The sequence below is a fragment of the Platalea leucorodia genome, assembly GCF_965183815.1.
Source record: "Platalea leucorodia genome assembly, chromosome: 9".
In the NCBI taxonomy this organism is placed as follows: Eukaryota; Metazoa; Chordata; class Aves; order Pelecaniformes; family Threskiornithidae; genus Platalea; species Platalea leucorodia.
Window position 1 is genome coordinate 37996411 of NC_138831.1, and position 27304 is coordinate 38023714.

General features: G+C 35.9%; 1 protein-coding gene across 1 annotated transcript in view; it reads left to right on the forward strand.

Moving 5' to 3' along the window:
• Window positions 1-25215, forward strand: part of MYO5C (myosin VC) — a gene marked incomplete at both ends in the record, with an annotated part of 35091 nt that extends 9876 nt beyond the window's left edge. The window contains 31 exons of the mRNA XM_082322230.1: window positions 27-108; window positions 468-608; window positions 1739-1864; window positions 2454-2537; window positions 3475-3609; window positions 3981-4078; window positions 5579-5665; window positions 5751-5862; window positions 6819-7030; window positions 7727-7892; window positions 8308-8454; window positions 9056-9220; window positions 9416-9509; window positions 10081-10144; window positions 11367-11547; window positions 12152-12245; window positions 13094-13157; window positions 13245-13325; window positions 13709-13889; window positions 16000-16093; window positions 16891-16942; window positions 17152-17317; window positions 17576-17663; window positions 18387-18482; window positions 19446-19600; window positions 20725-20814; window positions 22108-22258; window positions 22685-22967; window positions 24030-24204; window positions 24724-24804; window positions 25063-25215. Of these exons, the coding sequence (XP_082178356.1) occupies window positions 27-108; window positions 468-608; window positions 1739-1864; window positions 2454-2537; window positions 3475-3609; window positions 3981-4078; window positions 5579-5665; window positions 5751-5862; window positions 6819-7030; window positions 7727-7892; window positions 8308-8454; window positions 9056-9220; window positions 9416-9509; window positions 10081-10144; window positions 11367-11547; window positions 12152-12245; window positions 13094-13157; window positions 13245-13325; window positions 13709-13889; window positions 16000-16093; window positions 16891-16942; window positions 17152-17317; window positions 17576-17663; window positions 18387-18482; window positions 19446-19600; window positions 20725-20814; window positions 22108-22258; window positions 22685-22967; window positions 24030-24204; window positions 24724-24804; window positions 25063-25215 (3898 nt within the window). The remainder of the gene's footprint in view (window positions 1-26; window positions 109-467; window positions 609-1738; window positions 1865-2453; window positions 2538-3474; window positions 3610-3980; window positions 4079-5578; window positions 5666-5750; window positions 5863-6818; window positions 7031-7726; window positions 7893-8307; window positions 8455-9055; window positions 9221-9415; window positions 9510-10080; window positions 10145-11366; window positions 11548-12151; window positions 12246-13093; window positions 13158-13244; window positions 13326-13708; window positions 13890-15999; window positions 16094-16890; window positions 16943-17151; window positions 17318-17575; window positions 17664-18386; window positions 18483-19445; window positions 19601-20724; window positions 20815-22107; window positions 22259-22684; window positions 22968-24029; window positions 24205-24723; window positions 24805-25062) is intronic.
• Window positions 25216-27304: the final 2089 nt, after the last annotated feature.

Below are 27304 nucleotides of genomic sequence, written 5' to 3' on the forward strand. Positions count from 1 at the left end.
TTTCTCTTATTTGACATGTGTTTCAGCTTTGAAACATTTGATGTGAACAGTTTTGAACAGTTTTGCATCAATTATGCTAATGAAAAACTGCAGCAGCAATTTAACCTGGTATGTTCTTTTATTTGTTACAGTTCTTTATCTTATCTTCTTTATCTTCAGTTTTGAGATTATCAATAATGGATATTAGCAAATGCTATTTGTATTTGAGTAATGGATATTTTTGGATAATGGCTATCCAGTAATAGATAAAAATATTTTACTTCTGTATATACACATGCATACACACACACATATATATATACAAATGAAAATTTCTGACTTTTTCTTACAAGACAGACCTGTAGTATACTACAAAATATATAAATATTTTGTTTCTATCTTATATATACAATCACACACATGCACACATTGCATATAATTTCTTCCTTAATTATTACCTTACATTTTCATAATTTTCACATATCTAGCATGTCTTTAAACTTGAACAAGAAGAATATATGAAGGAAGATATCCCATGGACTTTAATAGACTTCTATGACAACCAGCCTGTCATTGACCTTATTGAAGCTAAAATGGGAATTTTAGAACTTCTGGATGAAGAATGCTTGGTAATTTAAAAATTCTTGTATTTATGAGCTCATAAAAAACTATATAGATTTTTACAAGTTGGGCTTGTAATTCATATTTTGCCCTTTTAAATGGGAAGTAGAGCATTTTCCTCATAAAAGGAACATTAATGTTTGCCCTCTACTTGTTAGTTTTAATTGTAAGCCACTTAGTTTATGTTTCTCTTATTAAATTAAGAACCTAAAACTGGTTTCTTACCTAGAAGCTAACCCAGCAACTAGGTTTCTTCACTGTGAGGGTAGTGTGGTACTAGAACAGGTTAAGCAGAGGTGCGGTGGGATCCCCGTCCTTGGATACTTTCCGGATTTGAGTTCCGATGCCGGCTTGATCTAGTGTTGGTGGTAGGCTTGCTCCGAGCAGGAAGTTCGACTACCCAGTCTCCAGGGGTCTCTTCCACCAATATTTCTACAATTCAGTTTTTCCATGAATCACTAATTTTGATACAAAAAACCAGTCTTCCCCTGCTTTTCTCTAAGTTCTTGTTGAATGCACCAAACCTACATCTTTGCTTTTTCTTCTTCAGTCTTACTGGTTTTTTTCTCTGTGCCCTATCCTGACTGTACCAATTCCTGAATCTTTATTTTTTTTCCTTCTACATGTATGTAGTTCCCTTAGGCTTCTGAACCTATTGAAGTAGCTTTGTCAGTGAAGAACAGGGCAGGGAAAGGTAAGACCTGTTAAAATGGTCTCTAAAAGGTGTTTTGGTGATATTGACAAGTTGTACTTCTCAGAATCCAAACCATGGAGTAATATGGGAGAAATTGGGGAATATTCCCTAACTCATTAGCTTATCTGTTATTCCACTCATAAGCATTTTCAGGGATCAGATTGTCCCTGATTGCAGGTAGCATCCTCTCAGGACAAAATGATTTATGACTCATCAGAAAATTAACTCTAGTCAGTAAATTTGTGGATTAATACGACCTTCTTTCTTAAAATGATTTGCTACAGGGAGCCACTGGCTAGTCTGAAAAGACAAAAACTGGTTGTTATCAGGCCTTGTAACACACTGAAGATGCTTTATTCAGACAGTATTGTTAGTAAGCAGTTTTGCTGTTTTTAGCTGTCCAACAGAGCTTTGTTAAAGAGATTGCCCTTCTCATTTTTACAGTTACCTCATGGAACAGATGAAAACTGGCTTCAAAAGCTATATAATAATTTTGTCAATAAAAATGCACTCTTTGAAAAGCCGAGGATGTCAAACACGTCTTTCATCATTCAACACTTTGCTGATAAGGTAGAGTGTAAACAAGCCAGTATTATTTCATCCTGTTTCTAGCAGTAGCTCATTCAGAAAAGAAACAAACGCAGGAAATAGAGGAAATATTAACCACACTTGTTTGGAACTTTTATAAAATCGATCTTCAATACATAGTACTATTTATTTATTGGTAATACTGCCTGTAACATGCCATTTAAACAGAAGAAGTGCTTAAAATAATGAATTCGAGAGTGTATGAATAAAATAGTGAAGATTGTAGTCTGTACACATTTTAGTCTGTTGTTTACATTTCAGATGTAGTATTCCTTTTTTGGTATTTCGATTTGAAATCGTAGAATAATGAAGAGAGGAGGAAGGACATTTCTAATGAAGGCAGAAGGAAATTGCAGTTGATAGTGGATTCTGACAGTTTGTCCAGCTTCTGAATTTGCAGTATGCATGTATGTATGCTTGCCATAATGAAACTGCAAAAAGCAGAGTTTCAGCCATGATGCTGAAGACTAATAAAGAGCTGTTGGCCACCACAGCTTAGAGAGTAAAAATTATTGTTTTGCTAACTGTTCATTTATTGCTGAAAAGTTAATGATTTCACCCGTTTGCACAGGTAGAATATAAATGTGAAGGATTTCTGGAAAAAAACAGGGATACAGTATATGAAGTATTGACTGAAATCTTGAAAGAGAGCAAGGTTTGTGAACAATCAGTAATGATTAATTTTCTGAATACCTGATTTTACTGGAATTCATTCAGATTTGATTTTAAGAGATTTGTTATGATAAAAAGATTCTTTTAATAGGTTGAATCAACTAGTTTAGTCTTAATTTTTATTAATATTCTACAAGTGTGTATTTTTAACAAAAAAATAACATACAAGATGGAAAAACGCAGTGTTCAACTTTTTCATATATGTGCATTTACTTTGCTAGTTATGTCAGTACTTTTTGTTTTTTTAATATCTCCCTTGAAAAGTATTTTGGAATCCTCGAAACTGAACAATTCACTTAGTTTTGGGGTTTTTTTCTTTTTTTTTTTTTTTTTTTTTTCTCTAGTCATTGCATGTAGCTTTGATAGGTAGTTTATCATTAGCAGCTGCCTTTGTTTATTCTTCAAAAGAGATTAAGAGAATGCCAGGGCAGGGAAAACATCAGATATCTTTTATTTGCCTGCCACTTCCCATCTGCTTGAAGGCCCTGTCCCTTTCAAGTCTACAGCCTTGAGACTTCAGGATTACTGTTAAGAAGCTAACTTAATCTGACCAAAAAACATATTCTTAATTTAAATTAAATATTGTGAAAATATAACATTAAATGGTTTTATTTTTAACTCCGTTCTATATTTATGTCCATGTTTGCTCATATTGAAATAGTTTTTGCAGGCCTACTTAAGTTGTTGAGTTTTGTCTGTGAAATGTGTAAGCGCTTCACAATAGACTTAGAATTGTTGCAGCCGTTTCTTCAATTGTTGTTTGGTTGTGGCTTAAAGGTCTGGTTCCAAGTCCTGCAGTACATGGCCTAACCATTAAGATGGATGAGTTTTGCATTTTATGTTGTAGTAAATGTAATTTTTATTTAAATGTTATTACAATTACACAGTATTTAACTCTGATTCTTTCACCATGCTTTTAGTTTCATCTGTGTGCAAATTTTTTTCAAGACAATCCAGTGTCCATTTCACCTTTCAGTTCAACTATAAACATCAAATCTGCAAGACCTGTTCTGAAGTCACCTAACAAACAACTCCGGATGACTGTGGGCAGTAAGGTACTACATAAACATGCTGTTCTGTGGTGCTCATACTTCTAGGGAAGTGTACTGGGCAGTCTGAGACTATGGTGCTGTATTCTGTTACTATTCGTGGTAGATTCATGGTAGATTATCCATGTTTCGGTACAACAAGAGCCAGCCACAGTGCAGTGTTCCAGGTCTGGGTATAAGTAGATGTGTTTAATTTATATATATGATACTGTTAGGTACAGCAGGAATGTTAAATTTCCTGCATTTAAGATCTAAACCCTAAGAAAATCTCCCAGTGTCCAGCCAAAACCTGACAAAGAATTAAAAAACTAAGATTTTACTTTCTCCTTGGCTGTAAATGTTTCATTAGCAAAACTGTTATGTCTAATATTTTCTAGTTCCGGAGTTCTTTGTCTTTACTTATGGTGACACTCAATGCAACCACTCCTCATTATGTACGATGCATAAAACCAAATGATGAGAAGTTGCCTTTTGAGTAAGTATGTTAGTGGTGCTAAGCTGTTACATTACCTTTAAAATTAAAAGGGTATTTTTCTATTTCACAGTAGCTACATGTCAGCAAACTAAATTCTTATTTTTAAACAACTCCCCATACAGAACATATTTTTCCTTTCAAGATAGCTGAAGTAAAAAAATACTGTCTTACAAAAATAGAATCATTCAGTAATAGTTATTGATAACTTAAAAATTCTTTATTATCCTAAAATTTTTCAGGTCACATATTAGTGTTTGTGTATTTGTCATAACATTTTTAGGGGAAAGGTTGTCCACCTTTGATTTAAGTTGATGGATATTTAGTTTAGGTGTGTTTGCTCTTGTACAGTATGGATTAGCACCAATTCATATTTAAGGAATAAAAGCCACTGCCATTTCCTTTGTGAACTTCCCTTTTGTCCACAAAAATATTTAGAGGAGCTTTAGAAGTCAGAAGAGGTATTGAGCGGTCTTGAACATAGCCTTGGTATTTTCCCACAATTTTATTTTAATGTTATAATACAATCATGTATACCAGAGAGTTTGCATAATCCTTCTGTCTAGCTTGATAACCACTAATTGTAAGCAGGAGTTAACCTTGATGCATCTATTGGTCTGGTTTGTGGGCAGACATGTGGAATCTAGTTTCAGTCGTACAGCCTTTAGCTGGAAGGTAGTGTAATGATAAATGCAATAAAAGCTTTTATCGTATCTGAGTAGGATGGAAAGGCAAACTTTGATTCTAAATTAATTTTTAAAAATGTGTTAGCTCATTTTCTTGAAGCCAGACAAAATCTGTCCATGCAAAACATGTTACAAATGGCACTGTTTCACTATCACTGCAGTGAGACCTCATTATTCTGTGTAATAGCAATGAGGGGGAAAATAGCTTGGATAATATAAAACCATGTCTGAATTAGACTAGAAGAGCTTACTGTAAGTTTGTGGAAGAACAATATAGTAATCAGTCAGCCACAGGGATCTCTTAGCTAGTACTGGACTGACACTGTAGCGTACTGCTCTGTGGGCATATCAGCTCTGGTCCAGAATTGGAAAGGGTCTTTCCATGCCTTGTGTTGATAATCTTGAACACAGTTATTCATGAGTAAATCCTGGTTTATTCATGATCACTGTGCTAAAGAGTACCTAGAGAGAGTTATTGCCCAATAGACTGCTGAGGGAATGTTTGTGTCTGTGTATGTTTTGTGCTGAGAGTGGCATGATTCTTTACCACTTGGTAATATGAGCTTTCACAGTTAATATTGAAAAGAAACAGGACTTTTCATAAGAGAAAAATGTAGTCTTCCTTTTGTTTTGAAGCAGAAAAAGAAAACCCAGATACTCCCTATCACACATTAAAAAAACCAAGTAAGACACCATATAAAAAGTAGGGAGCCCTGCATTCTATGGGCAGAGATAGAAATCCAGCTAGTAAAATGGTTATAATTATTATAGCATGCCAAACCCAGCAAAAATGTAAAATATAACTTTGCTTTTTTAGGTTTGATTCAAAAAGAGTGGCTCAGCAACTGCGAGCATGTGGTGTTTTGGAAACCATTCGGATTAGTGCACAGAGCTACCCATCCAGGTAGGGATAGGAGTGGGCCTCCATATGTCAAAAAATACTTGGGTGTCTCTTAATGAATTGCATTTGCTAACTTTTAATTTTCCAGGTGGACTTACATTGAGTTTTTCAGCCGTTACAGCATTCTTATGACACAACAGGAACTCTCCATAAATGATAAGAAGCAGATTTGCAAGACTGTTTTGCAGCGGCTAATCCAGGTTAGTTGGTATGCCCTGACCCATTACGTATTATAGTATCTATTATTAATAAAAGGTCTCTTTTGCCAAGAGTAGCATCTCACTCTTCAAACAGGAAAAATATTTACGTTATCACTATCTTTCCTGATTTAGTGTGTTGCACATAGGCTTGCGAGTCAATAACCTTGTGTTGTGACACAGTCATGATGTGGCCGTAGACAGATGATTTAACCTCTGTGCTTAATAGCTGCACTCGTAAAATGGAAGATGTTCTACCTGTATTTATAAACCAGTGAAGAGTAAATGGTATACGTTTGTCAAGTATTAGAAGTTTACACGCACAAGAGGGCTTTTGATGGTGGAATGCAGCATATTGGAGAACTGTTCTAAAAATGTGCTATTTTGCATATTGCTCCTACTTGTTAGACAAGTCTGTAGCGATGAGGCTGGTCCAAGTCAAGCCAGCAATTCAAGTCAGCATGTCGGGACTGAGTTCAGACTCAGGGATGTATAAGGCCAAACACAGGCATACTTGCAACATAGCTCCAGCACAGGCCAAGGGTGGGAGCCTGAGCTTAAAAGCAGCTTCTCCCTAAGCCTGAGCTTAAAAGCAGCTGCTCACGCAGCTCGCTGATTCAAGGCCAGACATGCACCAAAAGGTAGTGTTGAGCCCAAGGAACCAGACTTGTAGAGGGAGGTGAAGAGGTTGCTTTCAAGGCCTTGATGATAAGTCCAGATCCTCCCTTTGAGATCACTAGGGTGTGATTTTTGGATGTAATTCTCTGGTTCTTTCCTGCTAAGTAGATTTTCCCCCTGTATACTCCTGTCTACAAAGAAGGCAGAGAGGATATTCTTATTCAGCAAGATCGTGTCATTTCAGAAGAGCTTGCCTGAAGTGAAAATCTGTAAAAGGAAGAAAGTGTCTGGTCTGCAATAATAAACTAAAAACTTAATATACCTATTGTTTTCTTTTTCAGGATCATAACCAATATCGGTTTGGGAGAACAAAAATTTTCTTCAGAGCAGGACAGGTTGCTTACTTAGAAAAACTGCGATCAGATAAACTGAGACATGCATGCATCATGATCCAAAAGAGTGTTCGAGGCTGGCTGCAGCGGAAGAAGTTCCTTCGCATAAAACAAGCAGCTATTATAATACAGCAGTATTTCCGGGGGCAGCGGACTGTACGGTACTTTTGGCTGATAAATGAATTTGCTGTTAGGGTGTGCCTGAAGGGATATAGAAGGTCAGACTAATGCCCGACACTAGTTGGGAAGTGTAATTTTTACGAAAGAGCAATTCAGATTGTATTTCTGTTTCCTCTTGATTGTAATTGTGGGCTTGAAAATGTTCAAGTTATTCAGATGATAAGAAGAAAGTACTCTAGCAGGTTTCAAATGTTGTCTGCCAGATTCCCGAGAGGCCTGTGTACCTGTAAGCTCAGTCCTTAGCTAATGATGAGTGACGCAGTTGTCGGCTTGGGCTTACTGCTTAGCTTCAGAGCCAGGGAAGAAATCAGGTAGCAGAAAGGAAAAGCAATTTACAAGGGTCTACAAATTAGTGCCTACAAATTATTACGAGGAATTTGCAGCAGAGAAACTGTGCACCAGTCATTCAAAGAGCAGGCTGAGAGGAAGATGGGTCTAGTTAGGCTTTGAAATTTTCAGAAAGAGAACATCAGAACAATTGCTTGTGGAACAGATTTTGAAGATTGTGGATAATTCCCTCTCTTTCAGTTTGATTAAAGAAAAAAAACTGTGTTTTAGACAGTGCATGCCTGTTTTCAATATCTTCTTTTGTGTGTGTGTGTGATTTGGCTGACCAAGGGAATAAGTATGAGAAATCTAATGTGACCTTAGTAAACTTTATTGTCTTTTGAATTAAGGCAAGCTATAACTGCCAGAACTCTGAAGGAAACATGGGCAGCTATAATTATTCAGAAATACTGTCGGGGTTACCTGGTCCGTAGGCTTTGCCAGCTCATCCATGTGGCTGCTGTAACAATTCAAGCTTATACAAGAGGATTTCTAGCAAGAAAAAAATACCGGAAGGTACAGCCTATCAAAAATTTTATTTCGGTAACTGGAAACAGCAATTGCTCTGTAAGAAATATGGAGACAAGGGCAATGATCCCTAATACTTTACCTTTTGCATGTCTGGTTCTCATGTCTTCTACTCTATTTTTATATTGTTACTATAAAAATACTGATACACAGTAGCTTAGATCTAATCTCTGAGCTACCAAGAACTCTGTCTGGTTTATACTTGATGCAGATCATTTAGTGTGATTACTACAGTGGTTCAAATTGTATCCACAGTCTGGGTGTTTCAGTATTTTGACACTTCTGTGAGAAGCATTGTCATTGCCAGTGACAATCTATACCAGTATAGATTCACAGAATGTTATAATTGGTGCTGATGGAGCCATAGATGATTACAGACAGATGTTAATATTTTATTTTAAAGATGCTTGAAGAACACAAGGCTGTGATCCTTCAGAAATATGCCCGTGCATGGCTTGCCAGGCGCAGATTTCAGAATATTCGACGGTTTGTATTGAATATCCAGCTTTCATACAGAGTTCAGCGACTGCAGAAAAAGATAGAAGAACAGGTGAGGGACACCAGTCAGTTTATTATTTGTACTAATTTTTTTATCATATCTGTTTTATTCAGAGCTCTCATGTTCACTAGAGTCTTACATGAATTACAATATCCATACCTTACTTGACAAGACAGGAGAATATGTAATGGATATGGTCCTTTATAATAAACCACTAGTATTGTTCCTACATCCAGGGTAGGAGGAATCATCCAGGGTTTCCTTATATTTTTGGGTTAGTTGTGCCAATGAGAAGTGTCTGCAATGAAGATTTTTTTTTACTGTTTCTTAAGTAGTCCGTTAAATCTCTGAATGGGGTACTTATATTAGGATGAAGGATGTGTGAAGTACTGCTCTAGCGCAACATATTTAGTAACTTTTGGGAATTCCATGTTATGTTTATTTTGCAGCTTATTTTTGAGAGCCATACCAGCCAAATCATCTTTAAGTTGATAGCTTTAATCTAATTGATGGAAACAATCCTTGGTTGAAATAATAATGACTGATAAGGCGTGGTGAGCAGAAATAGGTCAGGTGCTTCCTTCAAAATTCTATTAAACAGTTTCAGGTGTGCATTTTTCTGTTTTCTTTTAACCTCTCTTGCTCATTGTAGAGTAGAGAAAATCACGGCTTGCTGGAACGATTGACCAGTCTGGCTTCAACTCATATGAATGACATGGATACAATTCAGAAACTCGAATTAGATCTTGAAAAGTTAACTGCTCAAAAGAGAACATATGAAGAGAAAGGGAAAAAATATAGAGAGGACAGTGAACAGGTAAATTTTAATTGCCATCTGTGTGCTTTTATTTTAGTTTAAATAATTTTTTCAGTTACTGGATTTATCAAATGCATGATTCGAGAGTTACTTAAGTTACTTCACTTTTTATGCTTGTTAAAATGTAAGATCTTCCGTGACCTATTTCTTCCTCCTTTGTAAATTGTATGTTATGCTTACTTTTTGCGTGTACAGAAAATCTTAAAACTTGAGAATCAGAATAAAGAACTACAAGAACAGAAAGAGACCTTAGAAATAAAGCTCCAAGAAAAAACTGAGGAAATGAAAGGTACAATAACCAAAAGGAATTATAACGGAGTTATAGTGGGGGAAAGTTGTAAAGTCAGGTTTTCAGCAAAGGTAAATGACTTTTGTTCTAATAAAAGCAATATAAATGCTGAATTTACAATAAATTAAAAGTTGGTCCTAAGCTTCTCTTGCTTAGAATGTGTAGTGCAAACGCTTTTAATTTAATAATTAAATTAAATTCGTTCTTTCGGTAGGAAAAGCTCTCCTCCTATTGTGTTTCCCATCTCATACACGGGTATTCCTTCAAAGTGTTGCTTTGCCCTTGGTTCCTTTAATATACTGCTTTTATGAATCTAATTTCAAAGGACACAGGCAGCACATGAGATCCAGTATATTTTAGATTAATAACACTTTGGTGTTTCAGAACCTTTTTATTCTATAGCATTACTTGTAAAATTTACTGTGATAATTTTTGGCGCTTGAGAGAGTAATTTCAGCCTTAAAATATGTTAAGGATTGCTTATTAAAATAAAACTTCTCATTGTCATACTGTTTTAATAAATGCACATAATTACATCAAGGTCTTTGAAATATTGAAATATTTTTGACAGAGAAAATGGATGACCTCACAAAGCAACTCTTCAATGACGTACAAAAAGAAGAAAATCAGAGAATGTATGGAATCTGAATTTTATTGCTTTGAAACAGCACTCATTTTTTCTCTTTCTCTGCCTTCCTTTCTCCTGCTGTAAATGTATTATGCTTGCATCACTTAAGAATCCGTCAGTGTTCTTGGACATTAACGTTAGTACTGAAGTACTTCATGTACAGTTAAGGAAAAGGACATGCTTGTTTGTGTGTCAGTCACATGCAGGAAATTATATTGTAGACTTGAGACTGTTCTTGCTTTTGCAGTTTCCTGTCTTTTCATGTGTCTTTCTGAGAATTGAAAGGCAGCCTTGATGATAATGGTTTCTTTGGAGAAATCCTCAGAATTCAGTCAGGGCTGGAAGAGCAGCTGATGGCCATACCAGTCAGAATTCCTGTGAAGTTAATATTAAAGGACAAAATTGAAAGATTCAGCTTGAAGGAAACGCAGTGTTTGTAAAGGACATTTGGCTAAAAATATAGGGGGAAAACTCCCCCCCCCGGGTATTTAATTCACAGTATTAAAAATCCTGTTATTTAGCAATAAATGGTTGTTGCTTTGCAGCATGCTTTTCCCAAATCAAGTGTTTATTTCTCAGTAACTCTCTTCCAGTATAAGACAGAGAACCTTAGGTACCAGATAAATGCTGTTCTCTGAAGCGTGAAGAGTGCAATCAGTCACTGTTCCTGAGGGTTGCAAGCTGTGTGGTGTTTCAGCTCAGTCTGATTTTAGCTGCAAATAACTTCAGGCTATACTAAGAGGACTTCTTTGCTAGATTTTCTGCTTTGCCCATTAGCTATATTATGTTGGAAGTCAGTCCATTCCAGCAGGGACTAGTAGAAAATGAAAAGCTTCTTGCAGTGTTTTACTGAGAAGGACACATGGCTTTCCGTTGCTACATCCTTCTTCAGTGCTGACTGTGGCCATAAATGTAGTGGAAAGCTGCTCAGGTAGGCTAACTCTCAAAGAGTTAGGGAATTAGCCTTTAAGTGGAGAAAAAACTCAGTTTTGCCTTGAATTCAGTCCCAATATATGAATTACATGTAGGGAAATCTAGGGATATTCTCATCCCATTATCATCCATTTTGTAGATTGATTCTGAGGATGTAGGATAGCATTTTCAAATAATTATGGTTCATTTAAGTTTTCTTCAATGAAACATGTCCTTCAAATTAAAACAAAACCGAAGCCCACTCTTTCACGTAGGAATGTAGGAAAGTAAAAACACCTTTTCATTGTCTTGTTTAGGATACTTGAGAAAAATTTCCAAAATCAGAAGCAGGACTATGAAAAGGAGATTGAATTGCTCAAGGGAGAAATTAAGATTCTGAAAGAAGAAAAAACTCAGCTACAACATCAAATTCAGAAAGAAATTGTCATTCAGGATGGCTTGAAAGTGGAAGTAGGACAACTTACAAAACAAGCACAGGTAAAGTATAATGCATTTCATTTTGGAGTCTTTGCTAGATAAAGCAAGTAGAGAATGTGGGTGTTTTTATTTACAGATTATCTTCACTATTTTTTTTCTCCAGTGCGTTTTTAGAAGAACTTGTAGTTAATAAGCTTTATTTGATATGACACTATGTTGCATTATTTTCATGTAGTACGCAATATGAGTAAGTTATTGCTCGCAGAAATAAGTGCATGTTTTGAAGAGTAATTATGCCTGAATATTTATATGTTTAAATGTGTGGATCTTTTTTTCTTCCTTTTTCCAAAGAAGTATTAGTTTCTCAGGGCATGCGCGCGCATGTGTGTGTGAGATAAATGCAGTTTATAAACTGAACCTGAAAATAGTACTGTTGTGTAAAGTCACATTTTTTTCTGAGTCAATTCCATGACACAAACGTGTATGTTTTCACTACATTGCATTACTGTTCTGCTCTGATGCCTGAAAACCCGACACTTTAAACATGTTTTAAGCCTTTTACCATATGAACTTGTTCTTAATTATAATTATCTTTATGATTTAACTGATACTCAGCCATTGTCATTCACTCCTTGTCTCAGTCTATAATTTTTGTCTGATTTAGAAAATACCTGAGTTGCAAAAGGAAATTGAACTGCTGCAGACACAGAAACTGGATGTTGAAAAGCAGGCCCAGTCACAGAAGCGAGAATTGAGGGGTAAGCTACATACTAGATAATTCAGAGAACTTATCAAGTGCAATGTGAACCAGACAAGTCTAAATTGATTTCTTCCATGTTAGCTTTGACAAAAACCCAGTTTTCTTTCCCGTCCCATAGTGATTTCATTCTATTCATACCTTCACTTGCAAGGGGAAAAAAAAACCCAACAGGTGAATTTTACAAAATGATCATTGAATACTGAGACCTGAGATACCATTTGGAAGAAACTCTGATTTCAAACACTTCTCCTTTGTGGTTAAAAATCAATACTAATAACTTAAACTTCACTTTGAACTTAACAAGTAGCTTGTAGGGACCCAAGAATACAGAAACAATACATATCTAGCTTTCATTCATCCTGTCGTTAGCCTTAGGTCCAATAAATGTCAAATATGCTTAAATAACTTGCTGAGTTGGGTTCTCTTTGGGAAAAGGTACTTGATAAGAAGCACTGCTGTTGTGCACTTTGTTCAATGCTAACAATGTCATAGAGCAAACCTGTATCTGCAGCATTAAATGTAGTAACTTAGCTCTAGATGACAAATCATCTATACAACTCTTAGCAGTGGTCCAGATTCAGAACAGAAAGATGTAACTTTGCATTGAAAGTTTTGATGTGTTTAGAAAAAAACCCAATATTGGTGGTATACCTATCTAGTGCACCTCACGTGTCCAGAAATAGAACCAAGTCCCTCATCATATTCTTGTAGTAAATCAGATATATTTACTGAGTACCAGGAAAGAACCTTGTAGGTTTAGGAAGAGGTTGGTTTGATTTTTATAATCAAATGTAATTTGAAATGTGTAGAGAAAATTATTCATGTAATAAACTTTGCTTTTTCCAGAAAAGATGTCAGAAGTTACAAAACAGCTTCTTGAAAGTTATGATTTTGAAGATGTAAGAAGCAGGTAATTTTGTTCTGAGGTCTCTTTAAAAAAAGCTTAAGAAATGCATTTTGTTCACTTGCACACTAATGATGCTGCCTTGTATTCTAGACTCTCTACAGAGGATTTGGAACACTTAAATGAGGATGGAGAACTGTGGTTTGCTTATGAGGGCCTGAAAAAAGCTACAAGGTTAGTTCAGTTCTTCAGTGTTTTTATAACTCCAAGCTGTGATCTAGAAAATAAACAGAAAGATCAGTGAGTAACTAATTTGACAGTGCAATACTGAACATCTGTTTAAGAAATGAACACTACATTGTATGACTGGCTGAGCAGCTTAAAATCACTTTAAAAAATTTTTACTAAGTCAGTGAGATAAGTGTGTATTTGTCAGTCGGGAAAATGTGTTTCCTCTGAGATATCACGCATAACTTTCAACTCCTTTAATGCACAGGTGATGTAATGGAATGTCTGTGTGTTAACCACAGTACTTTGTTTTCACTTTATATTAAACTTGATCCATTGCATTGAGGTCGTACTACATCTGCCATGTTCTTTCTCCCTTTTTTTAACAGAGTATTGGAAAGTCATTTCCAGTCTCAGAAAGAAATATATGAAAAGGAGATTGAAGGTTTGAACTTTAAAGTTGAACACCTAAGCCAAGATATTAATCATCTACAAAAATTATTTCGAGAGGAAAATGACATAAATGATGGTATTCGACTTGAAGTTAGCAGGCTAACTTCAGAAAACCTGGTAAAATCAAAGTGTAGTAAAGCAAAGTATGTTTTTCTAACTTAGTAATACAATCCAAATATGTTTGTGGCACAAAGTCTGCAAAATCATGCGGTCATGTCCTTGAAATCTCGAGGCTTGTACAGGTAGGGCCCCTTGAGATTGCACATCCATACAGACTCTTTCCCTGCATGCTGGGGTAGTGTGTCAGGAGGCAGCCAAATTTATTGTCCAAGTGTACAGCTTGTTGGGGCAGCCTCCCAGAGGCTTTTTCCCTTTTCTTTTGTGTAAACCTGAACTGAAATTTGATTCTAGTCGTAGAATGGCAAAATACCATTTTACAAACTCTGACTTGGTGTGTAGTGCACACACAGGCTTTAGCTTCTGCTGTTGATAGCTAGGGAGACACTGAGAATCTTTAGAATGCGTTTGAACCCTTGTACACTTATGTGGCTGGATATTCAGATTTTATAAAAGATGTTTTGAACTTCAAAATGTGGCCAGTGTGTCCATTGCTGAGCTCATACAAATATTTTGGTTGTGCTTTTTGCAATTTCTCAACAATGCGAGGAACTTTTGAGGGGTGTAATAATTTCTACAGATACACAGCTTTATACTGGAAGTCATGAAGAAACAAGTATTTATCTAGGTTTTTTATTTACACAGAATTTTAACTAAAAAATGAACCAGAGGTTTAGCAGTGACCAGAGAGTTAGCTCACCATACCTTTTTAATACCTACCTAATTTAAACTTCTCATCTGATAATTAAAAAAATAGCTATTTTTTGGTCAGGCAGTATGTTTTTCTGATGAAACACTTGCGTTATTTCAGACTTAATGAAAAGCAGCTTTGTGATACTGTAACTTTCTATGGGTCAGTATTATAACAGTGTACTGGGTCTGTCTGGGATGGAGTTAACTTTGTAGCAGTCCGTATGATGCTGCATTTTGCATTTGTGGGTGAACCAGTATTGATAACATGACAGTGTGTTGGCTGTTGCTGAACAGAGCTTGCACAGTGCCAAGGCTTTGTCTTTTTCCTGCTCTGCCCCGCTTCAGCAAGTTAAGCTGGGGGTGGGCAAGAAGCTGGGAGGGCACAGAGCCCGGGCAGCTGACCTGAGCTGACCAGAAGGGTATCCCCTACCATATAATGTCATGCTCAGCTATAAAAACTGAGGTAGAGGAAGAAGAAGGGGGGTGTTTGGCTTTATCTTGACCCAAATGTTTTTTCGCTTCTGCTCTTCCTGTTGTCTTCCCTGTTCTGCTGGGGCATGGGGTGGGGGTGGGGGGGAGTGAGCATCTCTGTGGGTGCTTGGCTGCTGGCCGGATGGGGTCAACCCACAGCAACCAGCTTCAATTTTCATTGTACTGAGGCATTCAAGTTCAGAATTTAATTACTTCATTCTTTCTCTGTAGTCAGAGGACAGAAATTAGCATCTTTTTCTCAGAAGCCTCTTTAAAGCTATTTCTGTCTCACAGGTTGACAAGTTCTATGATTTGATAGTGAAAAACCAGATGCCTGGGGGATTCATGGTGGTTACAGATTTGTGCAGTTCTGAGGCTCTCCCCACCAGAGGGCAGCTAAGCATATCGAGTTGCTAGCAAATTGCAGGGAAGGCTTAAGAGTCTAATTGACCTATCCTACCTAACCTGTCTAACACAAGGAAGTGCTATTATTCCAGAAGATAGTATATACCCTATTATTTTTCTGCTGAGTGAAAAATAACTAAAGAAATATTTTCAAAACAAAGTTACTAAAATTGAAAATATAAGGAAAAGTTACTTATAATGTTAAAAATTATTTTATAACATATTGCTTTTTTTCCAGTGCTGATTAAGCTAGGGAAATTAAAGCCACGGTGCAGTTTCCTTTAAACTAAAACAGAAGAATGGTAGCACTGGCCCAGTCCAAACATGTAGTTAGCTCACTATTTTATTTTTAAGAGTGGCCAGCAGCAGATGCCTCCAGAAGTTACACAAGTCAGGCAAGCAGGTAGCAGTACTCCTTCACAGTGTGTCCCCAGTCTTTGACTATTTGCAGCTGAAGGTCTTCTGGTGTCATAGGAACTATTGCAGACATTTGAAAAGAAGGAAGGTGCTGAAATACACAAATCTCCTTTTTCTCCAAAAGGTGATCCCAGACCTTAAACAGCAAGTTTCTGAACTTGAAAATCAAAAATTAGATCTTGAAAACCGTCTTCAAGAACAGACTGTAAAGTTGAAAGGTAAAGTACCAGTATGGTCCCTAGTCTTACAGTTGTTTAAGATGAACATGATAAATTCACTATATTTGAGTTTTTGAAAGCTGAAGCAATATTACATGATAACTTCATTGCCTTATTACTTACTTTATTGCTAGTAGAGTGTAAGAAACATGATGAAAAAACGTGTTGTGGAGTTTATATCTGTTATTAAAGAATAAAATATATGCAAGTATGTGTATTTTGTCTTAACCTTTTTTAGGTCATTCAGTTCTACGGTTTGGATGTCTGCAAGTGTATTCAGTAGGGCTCTGCTAAGAATATGTGTAATGGAGTACGCCCTTTGGAAACAATCATGAAAAGGAAAGATGTTATGGAACATAAAGCATACTCTACGAGGTGGACTTCAGAGGGTGTTGAAAAATTCAGAGTGGGAGACAGAGGGAAAAGTTCTAGCTAAATTTACTTATTTGAAAGTTCTTCTCAGTTTACAAAAGCATGCTTTGCTGAGGTTTCTGAGTCTCTAGCTGTAGTGTCTTCCTAGGCAATTGATTTAAAATTTGCAAGTAGTTTTACTGCCAACTGCACGAAGTTAGTAGTGTCAAAATTCCCTGTCCCATATAATCTTCTGTGTGGTGTGGAGTAGTCAGATATTTCTCTGATACATTATCTGGCATGTCGTTCAATTTTGTTAGATGGAAGAAAATTATGAGTGTAAGAGATTTACTGAATACCAATACAGAACAATAAGCAAATGTGATTTTGTTGTTTTTCTTTTGTTTTGGGTTTTTTTGCTAATTATTACTGAAAAAAAATGAAAGAGATGTCTAATCGGCTGCATTATGAGCTAGAAGGGGATAGAACACAAAGACGGTAAATATTTTTTCTTTTTTTTAATATAAGAAATGTAGTTGCCATGAGCTGGGGTAACAAAGTCACTTAAACTGTTTAAAGTACCATATCCAATGTGAGATTTGCCTTACAGCCTTGTGTACAGTTAATAAGTAATGGACAAGTATGATACAACTATGCTTTATCAAAAGAAGAATAAGAGACAAAGCTTCCTATCTATCTATTCTTAGAACAAATGAGGCACAGAATGAAACAGACATAAAAGAAAAAGAGAGACTGAAAGTCACAACCCAGGAAATTGAGGGGCTGAGCAATGGTTTGATGCAAGATGAAATCCAGGATGAAGTAAAAAGCAAGATAAAGCAAGAAACAACTCGACTTACTGTGGAAAACATGGTGAGGAAATGAAACTGTCATTAAGAAACTGTACCTGAAATGCAGGATAAAAAGAAAGAAATCATGGTTTCATGGCATGGGCAGGATGTTTTCTCAGTTCATTGGGGGAGAAAAAAAGATATGAAGGTTTCATGTTTCTTCCACCAAATATAAGTAAAAGCACATCATAGTGCTCTTTAATTGTGGCAATAATATGTAGCAGCAGAAGACATTTTTTAATTGTGGTTCCTCTGAACTCACTGACTTTGATTCTTACAGGATCTTGAAGAAGAACTAGACATGAAAGATAGAATAATAAAAAAATTGGAGGATCAGATCAAAACTCTTACCAAGACTATCGAAAAAAGTAAGATATTGTTATGTCTTTTTTTTTTTTTTTTTAAATACAAATTTGGATGTTCAATGTGTGTTTGAAAGAAAGTATATTTAAAAAAAAAAAAAAAGATAGGGTTTGGGGTGGGGTTAGAAATTTTAAAACCTCAGAAAAAAGTGCCAGGGAACCGTCAACAGAAATCATATAAAAGCCCTTTCCTGTATTTTTTTTTTCCAGCTAAATAATGGGCACATATGGGACCTAGACTATATGACAAAAGATTAAGCCAGAGGCATCAGATTCTGTCAACAAAAGTTAATACATACCCTCACACCAACTGCCTCTGAGCCAACAGAATGTTAGTTTTGCATCAGATGAGTAGCTCCTCCCATGACCTTCAAATGGCAGATGGTTCCTGATTTGAAATTAGTTTGTACAAAGCTCTTGTATAGCAAGTAATTCTTCACTATAGAATACACTTCAAAACATTGTAGAGGTGACTAATGTAGAGCTGTATTGTTGCTGTTTGTCTTATTAGTGCAAGTAATTCCACTGAATCCAGTGAAACTAATCACGTTAATAATATAAATGTTATTTAACTTGTAATGCTTGGAACCATAAGCTAGGAACATTATTGTGAACAGGGCCCATACTTTCTTTATTACAGAGAAAACTGCTTTGCTCCAATAGTTTGTTCTAATGTGAACGTTAGCTTAGCCGTTTACCCGCAGGTAACAGTGCTTTTGTCTTTGACAGCTGAAGCTCATGTGCCAACTTCGTCCAAAGAGTACATTGGAATGATGGAGTACAAAAAAGAGGACGAAGAAAGGATCATTCAAAATCTGATCCTCGGTATTTTAGTAACACTTCAAATTTTATCAGTAGTCAACAATATTCAGTGTAGAACACTGCAACAAAAACTACAAGGCGCCATATTTCACTTACATTCAAAGTTGCCTTTTTTCCCCACTCTTTTACCACCAATACAACTTGGAGGCTCTATATTGCTCTTTTTCTACTGCCAGTCATTTAAAACACAGAAGTGCTTTATCTGCATAAAAATAATTTGTCTGACTCTACATAATGCTGACTCTATTATCTTTCTTATTATTTCTTCACTTATAAAGCTATAAATCTCGAGCACTCCAGGGACTTGAATTTACTTTCTTCCTGGTCATCTACTAAGTCTGTAAGTCATTGGGCTTATATCCATGTGTGATGTATTACTCTCCTGTCCTTTCTATATCATTATCTTCACTGAAAGGAACTCTACTTTCATGTTTCTCTTGTAGAGGAATTTTGTCCGTCCTCTGAGTTACTTCACAATATCAATCATACTGCCAAACCAGCTTTTTGCATTAGCTTACAATTAATAGTAAACTGGATAAATTTTCCATGTACGTTAGTACCCTTAAAAACTACTGCTTGGAAACAACATCTTCCTTTTCTTCTCATCTGCTTCAGCCTTGTGAATGTTTATATCTTTGGTATCATTAAGCAATGCCAGAATTTGGTGGGGCCTCCAGTGGGTACTTTAATGCAAATTGCTCTTTGAAGTTGTCCTGTCTCACATAGCCCATGCTGGACCTTAGAATTTGCTACAGTATTCTCCTGTTACTCTGGAAAACTTAATTAATACTCTTATATGAACAATACTGTTACAGAAGTTTTCAGAAACAAGCAATTCATCAGTAAAGCAATTATCAAGTGACTGGTCACTGAAGAAATAAACCCCATAGTGCTTGTCTTTTTCAGAATGATACGTTGAATCATTGAATTTTTATGTAATAAACCTGATGAATCTCCTTTATGCAGATTTAAAGCCACGTGGAGTTGTAGTTAATATGATACCTGGCCTTCCAGCTCACATCCTGTTCATGTGTGTGAGGTATGCAGATTATCTGAACGATCCTGACATGCTGAAATCTTTCATGAATGTAACCATTGATGGTATCAAACAAGTTGTTAAGGTAGGAATTACGTTTGGCTGTACTGTTTTGATTTTTAATGTAAGGTTTACAAGATGCGTGCATGGTATCTGGGGAATGCTCACACTTTCATTTGCTAGTATTCCTATAATAGAATAATAATTATTAGTGATACTCTTTTTGAAGTTTATAGTAGCATCCCTGTAAAGCCTCCAGGTAAGGTTCTACTGTGCTGAACACAGAATGCATTAACAGAAATTGTTTTTATCTGAAGAGCTTGTTGACAAAATCATTTAAAGTATTTTACATTTTATGGTGAGTAGCTAATTAGGTGAAGCACACTTGTGCTTTCAGCACTGGTGAAAGTTGGATGGACAGAAATGAGGATTAGTATGTTTGGCAGCAGGCAGGTATTGGAATTTTCAGAGGTTTTTACACTGCTGTTGTACTAGTTCAATGTTTTTTTGACATGTCATTTGGTACTGCAGCATTAGTACCCAAAGGATGAAAGTTATGTTGCCAGCCAGTTTACATAATCAAGTTATAAACAAGAATTGTTAGCCTGTTGTCTCATCTATATAACAAATTCAGCTATATGAATGCTTTATTATGAATTTATAATGGAATAAAACACCAGGCATGCTTTGTAGCACAGGCAGGAATGGACTATGGTTTATACAGTTGAATTTGTTGTATAGAGAATGCCCAGGTTTTTTGCGATCAAATTTATAGCACAGTTTATCCATTAGAAAAGCTTGTACTTACTTAGCTAACAAAAATAAAACATACTTATACACAGTTAGAATTGTGTTTATATATAGTTCAATTTCATTTGTGTATACTGGCTTGTTAACACTTTTTTGCAGGAAGGCCTGCAGTACACTACAACACCATAAACAGAAATGTTTAGAACTGTTTGGTTCAGACTTATTTAGCCAGTTTGTCATTTAAGACTTAAACAGCGTTTACCAGATAAAAGAGGGATCTTTGCTATATGTATATTAGCCTGAAAACACAGCATGATGTGTTCAGCTAGCATGTTATAGATGCTGTATGCTCCTTCTGCTATATACGGGCTCTATTATACCAATTCTGTAATGGTCTTTAGTGATTAAATTAACTTCATGAGACAGTACTGTTATATGATTGTTACTTATCATTTTCAGGAACATTCGGAAGACTTTGAGATGTTGTCCTTTTGGCTTTCCAATACATATTATTTTCTTAACTGTTTGAAGCAGTACAGCGGGGAAGAGGTAGGAATTATTTCATCAAATAATTCCATTACTTTACTTGTGACAGACTTTAATTGGAATTAAAAATAGTGATAAAAGATAATTATTCACCAGCTCACCACTGTTCCTTCCAGATATTTAGATATTCACATTGCTCTGCAGTGGTGTTATATGTCTTACACAAATAATAAGACAGTATAGAACTAACAGATCAAGTGAAATCAAGGAAACATTAAAATGCTAAAGTAGGTTAAAGACATGATGTGGAAACTGCTACATAATTTGAACTCTTCCACAAGAGTTTAATGTGAGCTGGACTTCAGATGTCCAGCTACGTATATATAAAAAAACAGTTTTACTATTTTATAATTGCGACCATTCAAACACCTACTGCTACTAATATGAGATTAGAGAAGAAAACCTCAGGAAGGGGGCTAAATAATAAATACCCTTTTTTTTCCTTATTTCACTTGCCTGTTTAAGCTAAGTTTGATCCTGAAATACAAAATTCTTCTAAATTATTTAAATTGCAAACTCTTACTATATTTTATTGCTAGGTTTTATAAACTTAGGTAGACTGAACTGAAATTGCATAGGCACATGAAAACATAGTCTTCAGGATTAAAGCAAAGACAGGTGCCACAAGGCCTGGGAATCACAGTTACTGTGTACTGTCTAAACAACAGTGCTCCCTCATGTGGTCATATCGATAACATCTAAAGAGCAATGGAGACTTGAAAACATTTAAACTTACTAACAGTCTTTTATAATCTAGTTGCAACAGTAGGGAAAGGTCTGAATCCAGAATTTAGAGTTTTAATCTATATTTGTAATGAACATTCAAGACTTCACACGTTAGAATTCAGTTTAGACCTTTGAAGTCAGAACTTTCCTGATGAGAAGTCCAAAAATGAGATTCCTTTGCAGCAATAAAATGTATTTTTTTTCCCCAACATAGTTTAAAAACTGCATTTTGTCTTTTTCTTTTTTGGGGGGTGGGGTGGAAGGTGGAATTTGCTTTCTGTTTAAGTGATCTAGGAATTGCTCCAAAGTTCACTGAAACCTGTGCATGTCTTTCCTTCAGCTTTAGCAGGCTTTAGGAACAGAGTAAACATCAACATAAACTGGAAAATTAAGTACAGGAAGCCCAGAACTGGAAGCATCCATTGAAGTTAGCTGTAGCTTTGACTCATTCTGAGACTGTTCAGCCAGACATGGAATGAGTTACTCTAATATATATATTACATTATAGTAACAATTTATAATTATAATGTTATGTCATTTCTAATAATTATATTTACAACTTACTTGTAGGAATTTATGAAGTATAACACTCCGCGTCAGAATAAGAACTGTTTGAAGCATTTTGATCTCTCAGAATACAGACAAATTCTTAGTGATTTGGCCATTCGTATCTATCACCAATTCATTATTGTAATGGAGAACAACATTCAGCCCATGATCGGTAAGACAGCAGCAAGCCAAACAGACTTAAATGTAGCTTGTGAAGTATATAAATAAAGCTTATACATGGAGGCAAAGGATGGGACAGACTTCCTTCTCCTGTTGATTTATACATATGTGTACCTGCGTGTGTGTTTCTGCACATATAAATTCCACTGAATGGTATATCCCCACAGGGTTTGGAAAGACTTTTTCCTCACAACATTTCCTAGCATGAGATAATGCTTTGAAACTGATCAACATTCTACAAAAACAAAAGGCTTTTTAAAATGTGTGCTCCAGAAGCCTTTGTCAGTATCTTATTTTTCTTGTATCATTTAACTTTTAAAATATCTTGAAAGTTGGTTTTGTTTAATAATTAAGTTAACATAACTAAAAGGAGCCTTAGGAGTGTTGGTCTTATCAGTTATTTTGTGTTGTCTTTCAGTACCAGGCATGCTGGAATATGAAAGTCTTCAGGGAATTTCTGGCTTGAAACCTACAGGGTTCCGTAAACGTTCTTCTAGTATAGATGACTCGGATACCTACACAATGACCTCCATCCTGCAACAGCTCAGCTATTTTTATAGTACTATGTGCCAGAATGGCTTGGACTCTGAGCTTCTAAAGCAGGCAGTGAAGCAGCTTTTTTTTCTGATTGGCGCTATCACCCTCAATAGTCTCTTCCTCCGCAAGGACATGTGCTCTTGTAGAAAAGGAATGCAGATAAGGTAAAGCCCGTAAAGTTTCAACAAGCAGTTGCTTGAGAATGAATTTTTAACACTTTTATGTAATGTCCTTTATCACTAAGTCATTGAGATTCTGTAACTGTTCTACTGGAAGTTTTTGGTTTTTACTCTTTTTGAAAGTAAAAAGTAATTGTTTTTTACTCTTTTTGAAAAAATAGATCTTTGCCTTTTGGGCTGAGCTTTCTTAACATAACATATTACAAATTGTTCTTTCAATGGAAACACTAATGGAGGAAAAGACAGAGAAGATTACAGTCTGGAGTTTAAAGTCAGACGTGTTTAGGATTCTTTCCATGCTAGTTCACTCATGATGTGATGAATAGTATTTTTAATTCTTTCTTACTATAGTAAACAGGTGCAGTGTCCCCTGGCTGGCAGGCAGACAAAAGCTGACTTGCATTTTTCATCCTCTGTGATGAGAAAGGCACTGAGACAGAGCCTTTGAGGGTTTAGATGGGGCATCATCTGTCTTGTTACGAGCACCAACAGAACATGCTCCAAACTGTTTTGCAGATTGTACAGTTCATTGTTCTCCATTAGACAGTCTGCAGACTAAGGTGAAAGAAAATCAGTAAAATCTTGACCCATCTGGGAATATTACTAGAAGAGAACTGTTTTAACCTTTAGGTCATCAGTTATAAGCCTGGCCCTGCTTTGTAATGTGCAAAGATTGTTCTCACTTCCTGTATAAGCGGAGTTGTAAATGAATATTTTAAAGACATATAGTGCTACAGTGTAATAGGCAATGCCAGTATATATTAGTAATTTTCTGCAAGCAACAGCTAAATTAATAACTTGCTTTCTATTATCCAAGCTTTAAGAAATAAAAAAATAAAAAGGATGGAAATACACAAGGAATTAAACTTACAGATCAATAAGCTATTAATTGTTTGATTTTTATGATCTACAGGTATTGTTTTTAACTTAAAATGTATGAATTTGAACACTGAATTAGAGGAGCATTCCTTCTTTAGAAGTCTTTAGTGTAACTTGCTTGTTAGGGGGAACCTGACGTTTCTGTTGTCTGTTCATGGTTTAACCCAGATGTAATATCAGCTACTTGGAAGAATGGCTTAAGGACAAGAATCTTCAAAGCAGCAATGCTAAAGAAACTTTAGAGCCTCTATCTCAAGCAGCCTGGCTCCTTCAGGTCAAAAAGATCACAGATGATGATGCCAAGGAAATATGTGAACACTGCACATCTCTTTCTACTGTGCAGGTAATGAACCGTCTGTTTTCTTCTGGCAGCACCAATTGCAGAATCTTAGCTATCTAAAATAATTTGTTGCGAAGAACTATTGGCTTTTTCCGTTGATAAAAATAGCATTCTTCAGCATTCCACATCACCACTTGTTAAACTCAATTTTTTTAACTCCTTATTCCTGATTGTTAGCATTTTAACTGCTCCTGCGGTGAATACTTGCCTGCTTTGTTCTATCCCATGTTTCCCATGTTTGTATTTCCTTTACTTTGTCACAGGCTTTTTTTTGTTGTTTCTCTTAATTCATCCAGCTTTTTCTACATCTCCTTGATCCTGCTGACACCTCTGGAAATGAGTCATAGCAATCATCATATATGTAACAACTCATTAGGTGACCAGTCAAAATTCTCTCTTTATTGTAAAATTCTTTACTGGAACTTCCATTAAATACCAATAAAGATGTCATATTAATGCTTTCTTCTTTTTGTCTTCTCACTTTTTGTGACATACTAAAATAGTCTTTTGTAATTTGAACAGATAGTTAAGATCCTCAACTCATACACTCCAATAGATGATTTTGAGAAAAGAGTGACTCCATCATTTGTTCGTAAAGTCCAGGTAAGAGCTACAACTATTATTTCTCATATTCAAGTTACAGGGTACTTCACACACACGGTTTTTGATGCTACGTAGTTATACTTGACCTTTACATCATATTATTACTAAGTTGCTCAGCTTCTAGACATTTGGAACTGATCAAAACAAGTCTCCTTAACATCATGTGAAAGCAAGATTTGCAATGGGAAGCAAACAATGTACTGGTTTTGCTTTGATTCTTAATACAATATTTTCTTACCCTTTCTGTTATACTTTCAGGCTATGCTAAACAATCGTGAGGATCTTCCACAGTTGATGCTCGATACCAAATATCTCTTTCAAGTGACATTTCCTTTCACCCCCTCTCCACATGCCTTGGAAATGATACAAGTCCCCAGCAGCTTCAAACTTGGCTTTCTCACAAGGGTTTAATAAAACCAATGCATTGGTATTTCCTCGGAGACTATATAAAGACAGGCAGATTTTCATGGTTCATTTTTCCAGCTGGTGGATCGTATGGCAGCTTGCAGTGAATTAAACTGTTAAAAACTTGTTTTTGAGTCAAGACTTAAAAAGTAGGAATAATTTCAGCTTGTGATTTCATTCTTTCTTTTCTTACTCTTCTCCCTTCATTACAGTCTTCTAATGATGACTTCATATCATCAGCTGGACACAAAGCTAACAATACAGGTTTTCAGCCCAAACCTGACAAGAAAAGCATTTACCTGACAAGCTTGCAATGGTGCCCTGTCAGCACCAGTCAGAGGGGAAGACTGCCATGTGATAAATGTTATTACTTTACAATTTTCCTTGCCTTCGCTTCCTGTAACGAGATTTTTTTTCCAAGGTAATTCTATTAATTGCCTTGATATACTGGATCTGGTTTACAGTAGCTTTCACCCTTCTGTAGTTCTTATACCTTCATTCCTTTCATAAAAGAAGTCTTTTATAACAGTTCCTCCAGAAGACTGTAGTAGGAGGGAAGGGAAGGTCCTTCCACAATTGTTTAAAAAAAATCAATGTAAATAGCTACATTGAAACTGGGAAACTGATATCAGTCTAAGAGAATTGCTGTTACAAACCCATATTGTCTTTTTGTAGGCTTGGCTCACTGAATGCTTGCATTGCAGTTCAGGCACACCAGACAGCTCTTCAGCCAGGTGAAGGACTCAGGTGCTCTTCTTGAAGACAGATTTCAGTTTTGTTCTCTGCAGTGACAAGTCTGGATTTTCAGTCATTATAGTAGAGAAGTCAGGTATAAAACTCATATCATGATCCAAGTTTGAATTACAAGCTTGCTTTGCTAAAAAACAGGAGTCATTTCCTGGTTTGGGTCCATCTGTAGTGCAGTGTATTTCAGAACACGCACTGAGTATGCACACATGTGCACGTCTTCCTTCTCCCTTTCTTTTTTGCTGGTTTCCCTCTTCCAGTCCAGACACTGAGTAGGAGTGAATGCCACTACTGTGGTCTGGTCTTACTGATAAAGCAAGCTTTATTCCTTACACTTCATCTTTACTTCATTTCAGTTGCAGGATCCTTAGAAGCAGAAGTGGTCCTCTTTTTTCTTTGTTCACCCTTCTTCCTGTAGTCAGAATGTAGTCAGAAACAGTAACTTTATTTAGTACAGGACCCTGTCAGAACAACTGGTATTCACCTCACCGCAATGATGACTGTACTTATAAATTCCTCAGTAAATAATTCTAGTTTTCTAGCTAGTCTATTAAACATAGTTATTAAAATTGAGTACTAAAGCTTTGAAATATTTAAGGCATTCTAATTAATTTTGTTAAATATTACAGGAAGGAAAAATTGATGTGATTTTTTTTTTTTTTATTACATGGTGTTAGTACTGCTTGTTTAATTTCACAGAAAAATCTGAAAATATAAAAAAGGAATCATTCTCGCTATTCAGTGTTCTTGGTGTTTACTGTGTACAGTGAAATATTCATGGTGATATCCACAGAGATACATTCAAAATATATGAAGGAAAAATTTTGTGTTTTGTTCAATAACAATAAAAGCTGTACAAAATATCACAGACATGTAGGTAGACTAGTATTTTAATTTGTTAAATAAAGTAGCTTTTAAATCAATTTGTAGTGCTTTGAGTGATGCAATAGTTAGGTTTTCAGTATGGGATCATTTGAAAGAAGTTACTTAGAACTATGTGAACATTAGTGAATACTGTCAGTCTTGTATTGCACCATAAACATTTATTTAATGGTCCAGTTGGTTTGCTGTAACATTGTGTATCTTCCTGTCAGAATGGTATGCTGTCCTTGGCTCCTCATGAATTTCTGTAAATATTTTAATGCAAGCAAGTTTTGTTGCTGGAATTTGTATATGGCCTTTTTTTTACGGTTACTGGAGCTGTGTGTCTGTTGCCTGGGACAGTATGAGTAAAATCACAGTCCACTCTTACGTCTACATCACATAGAAGTGTCAGAAGGCATGTATGTCTTTGTGACAACAATTGCTGATCAAGGAAAATTGTTCTGACAATTTGATGCTAGGTTAC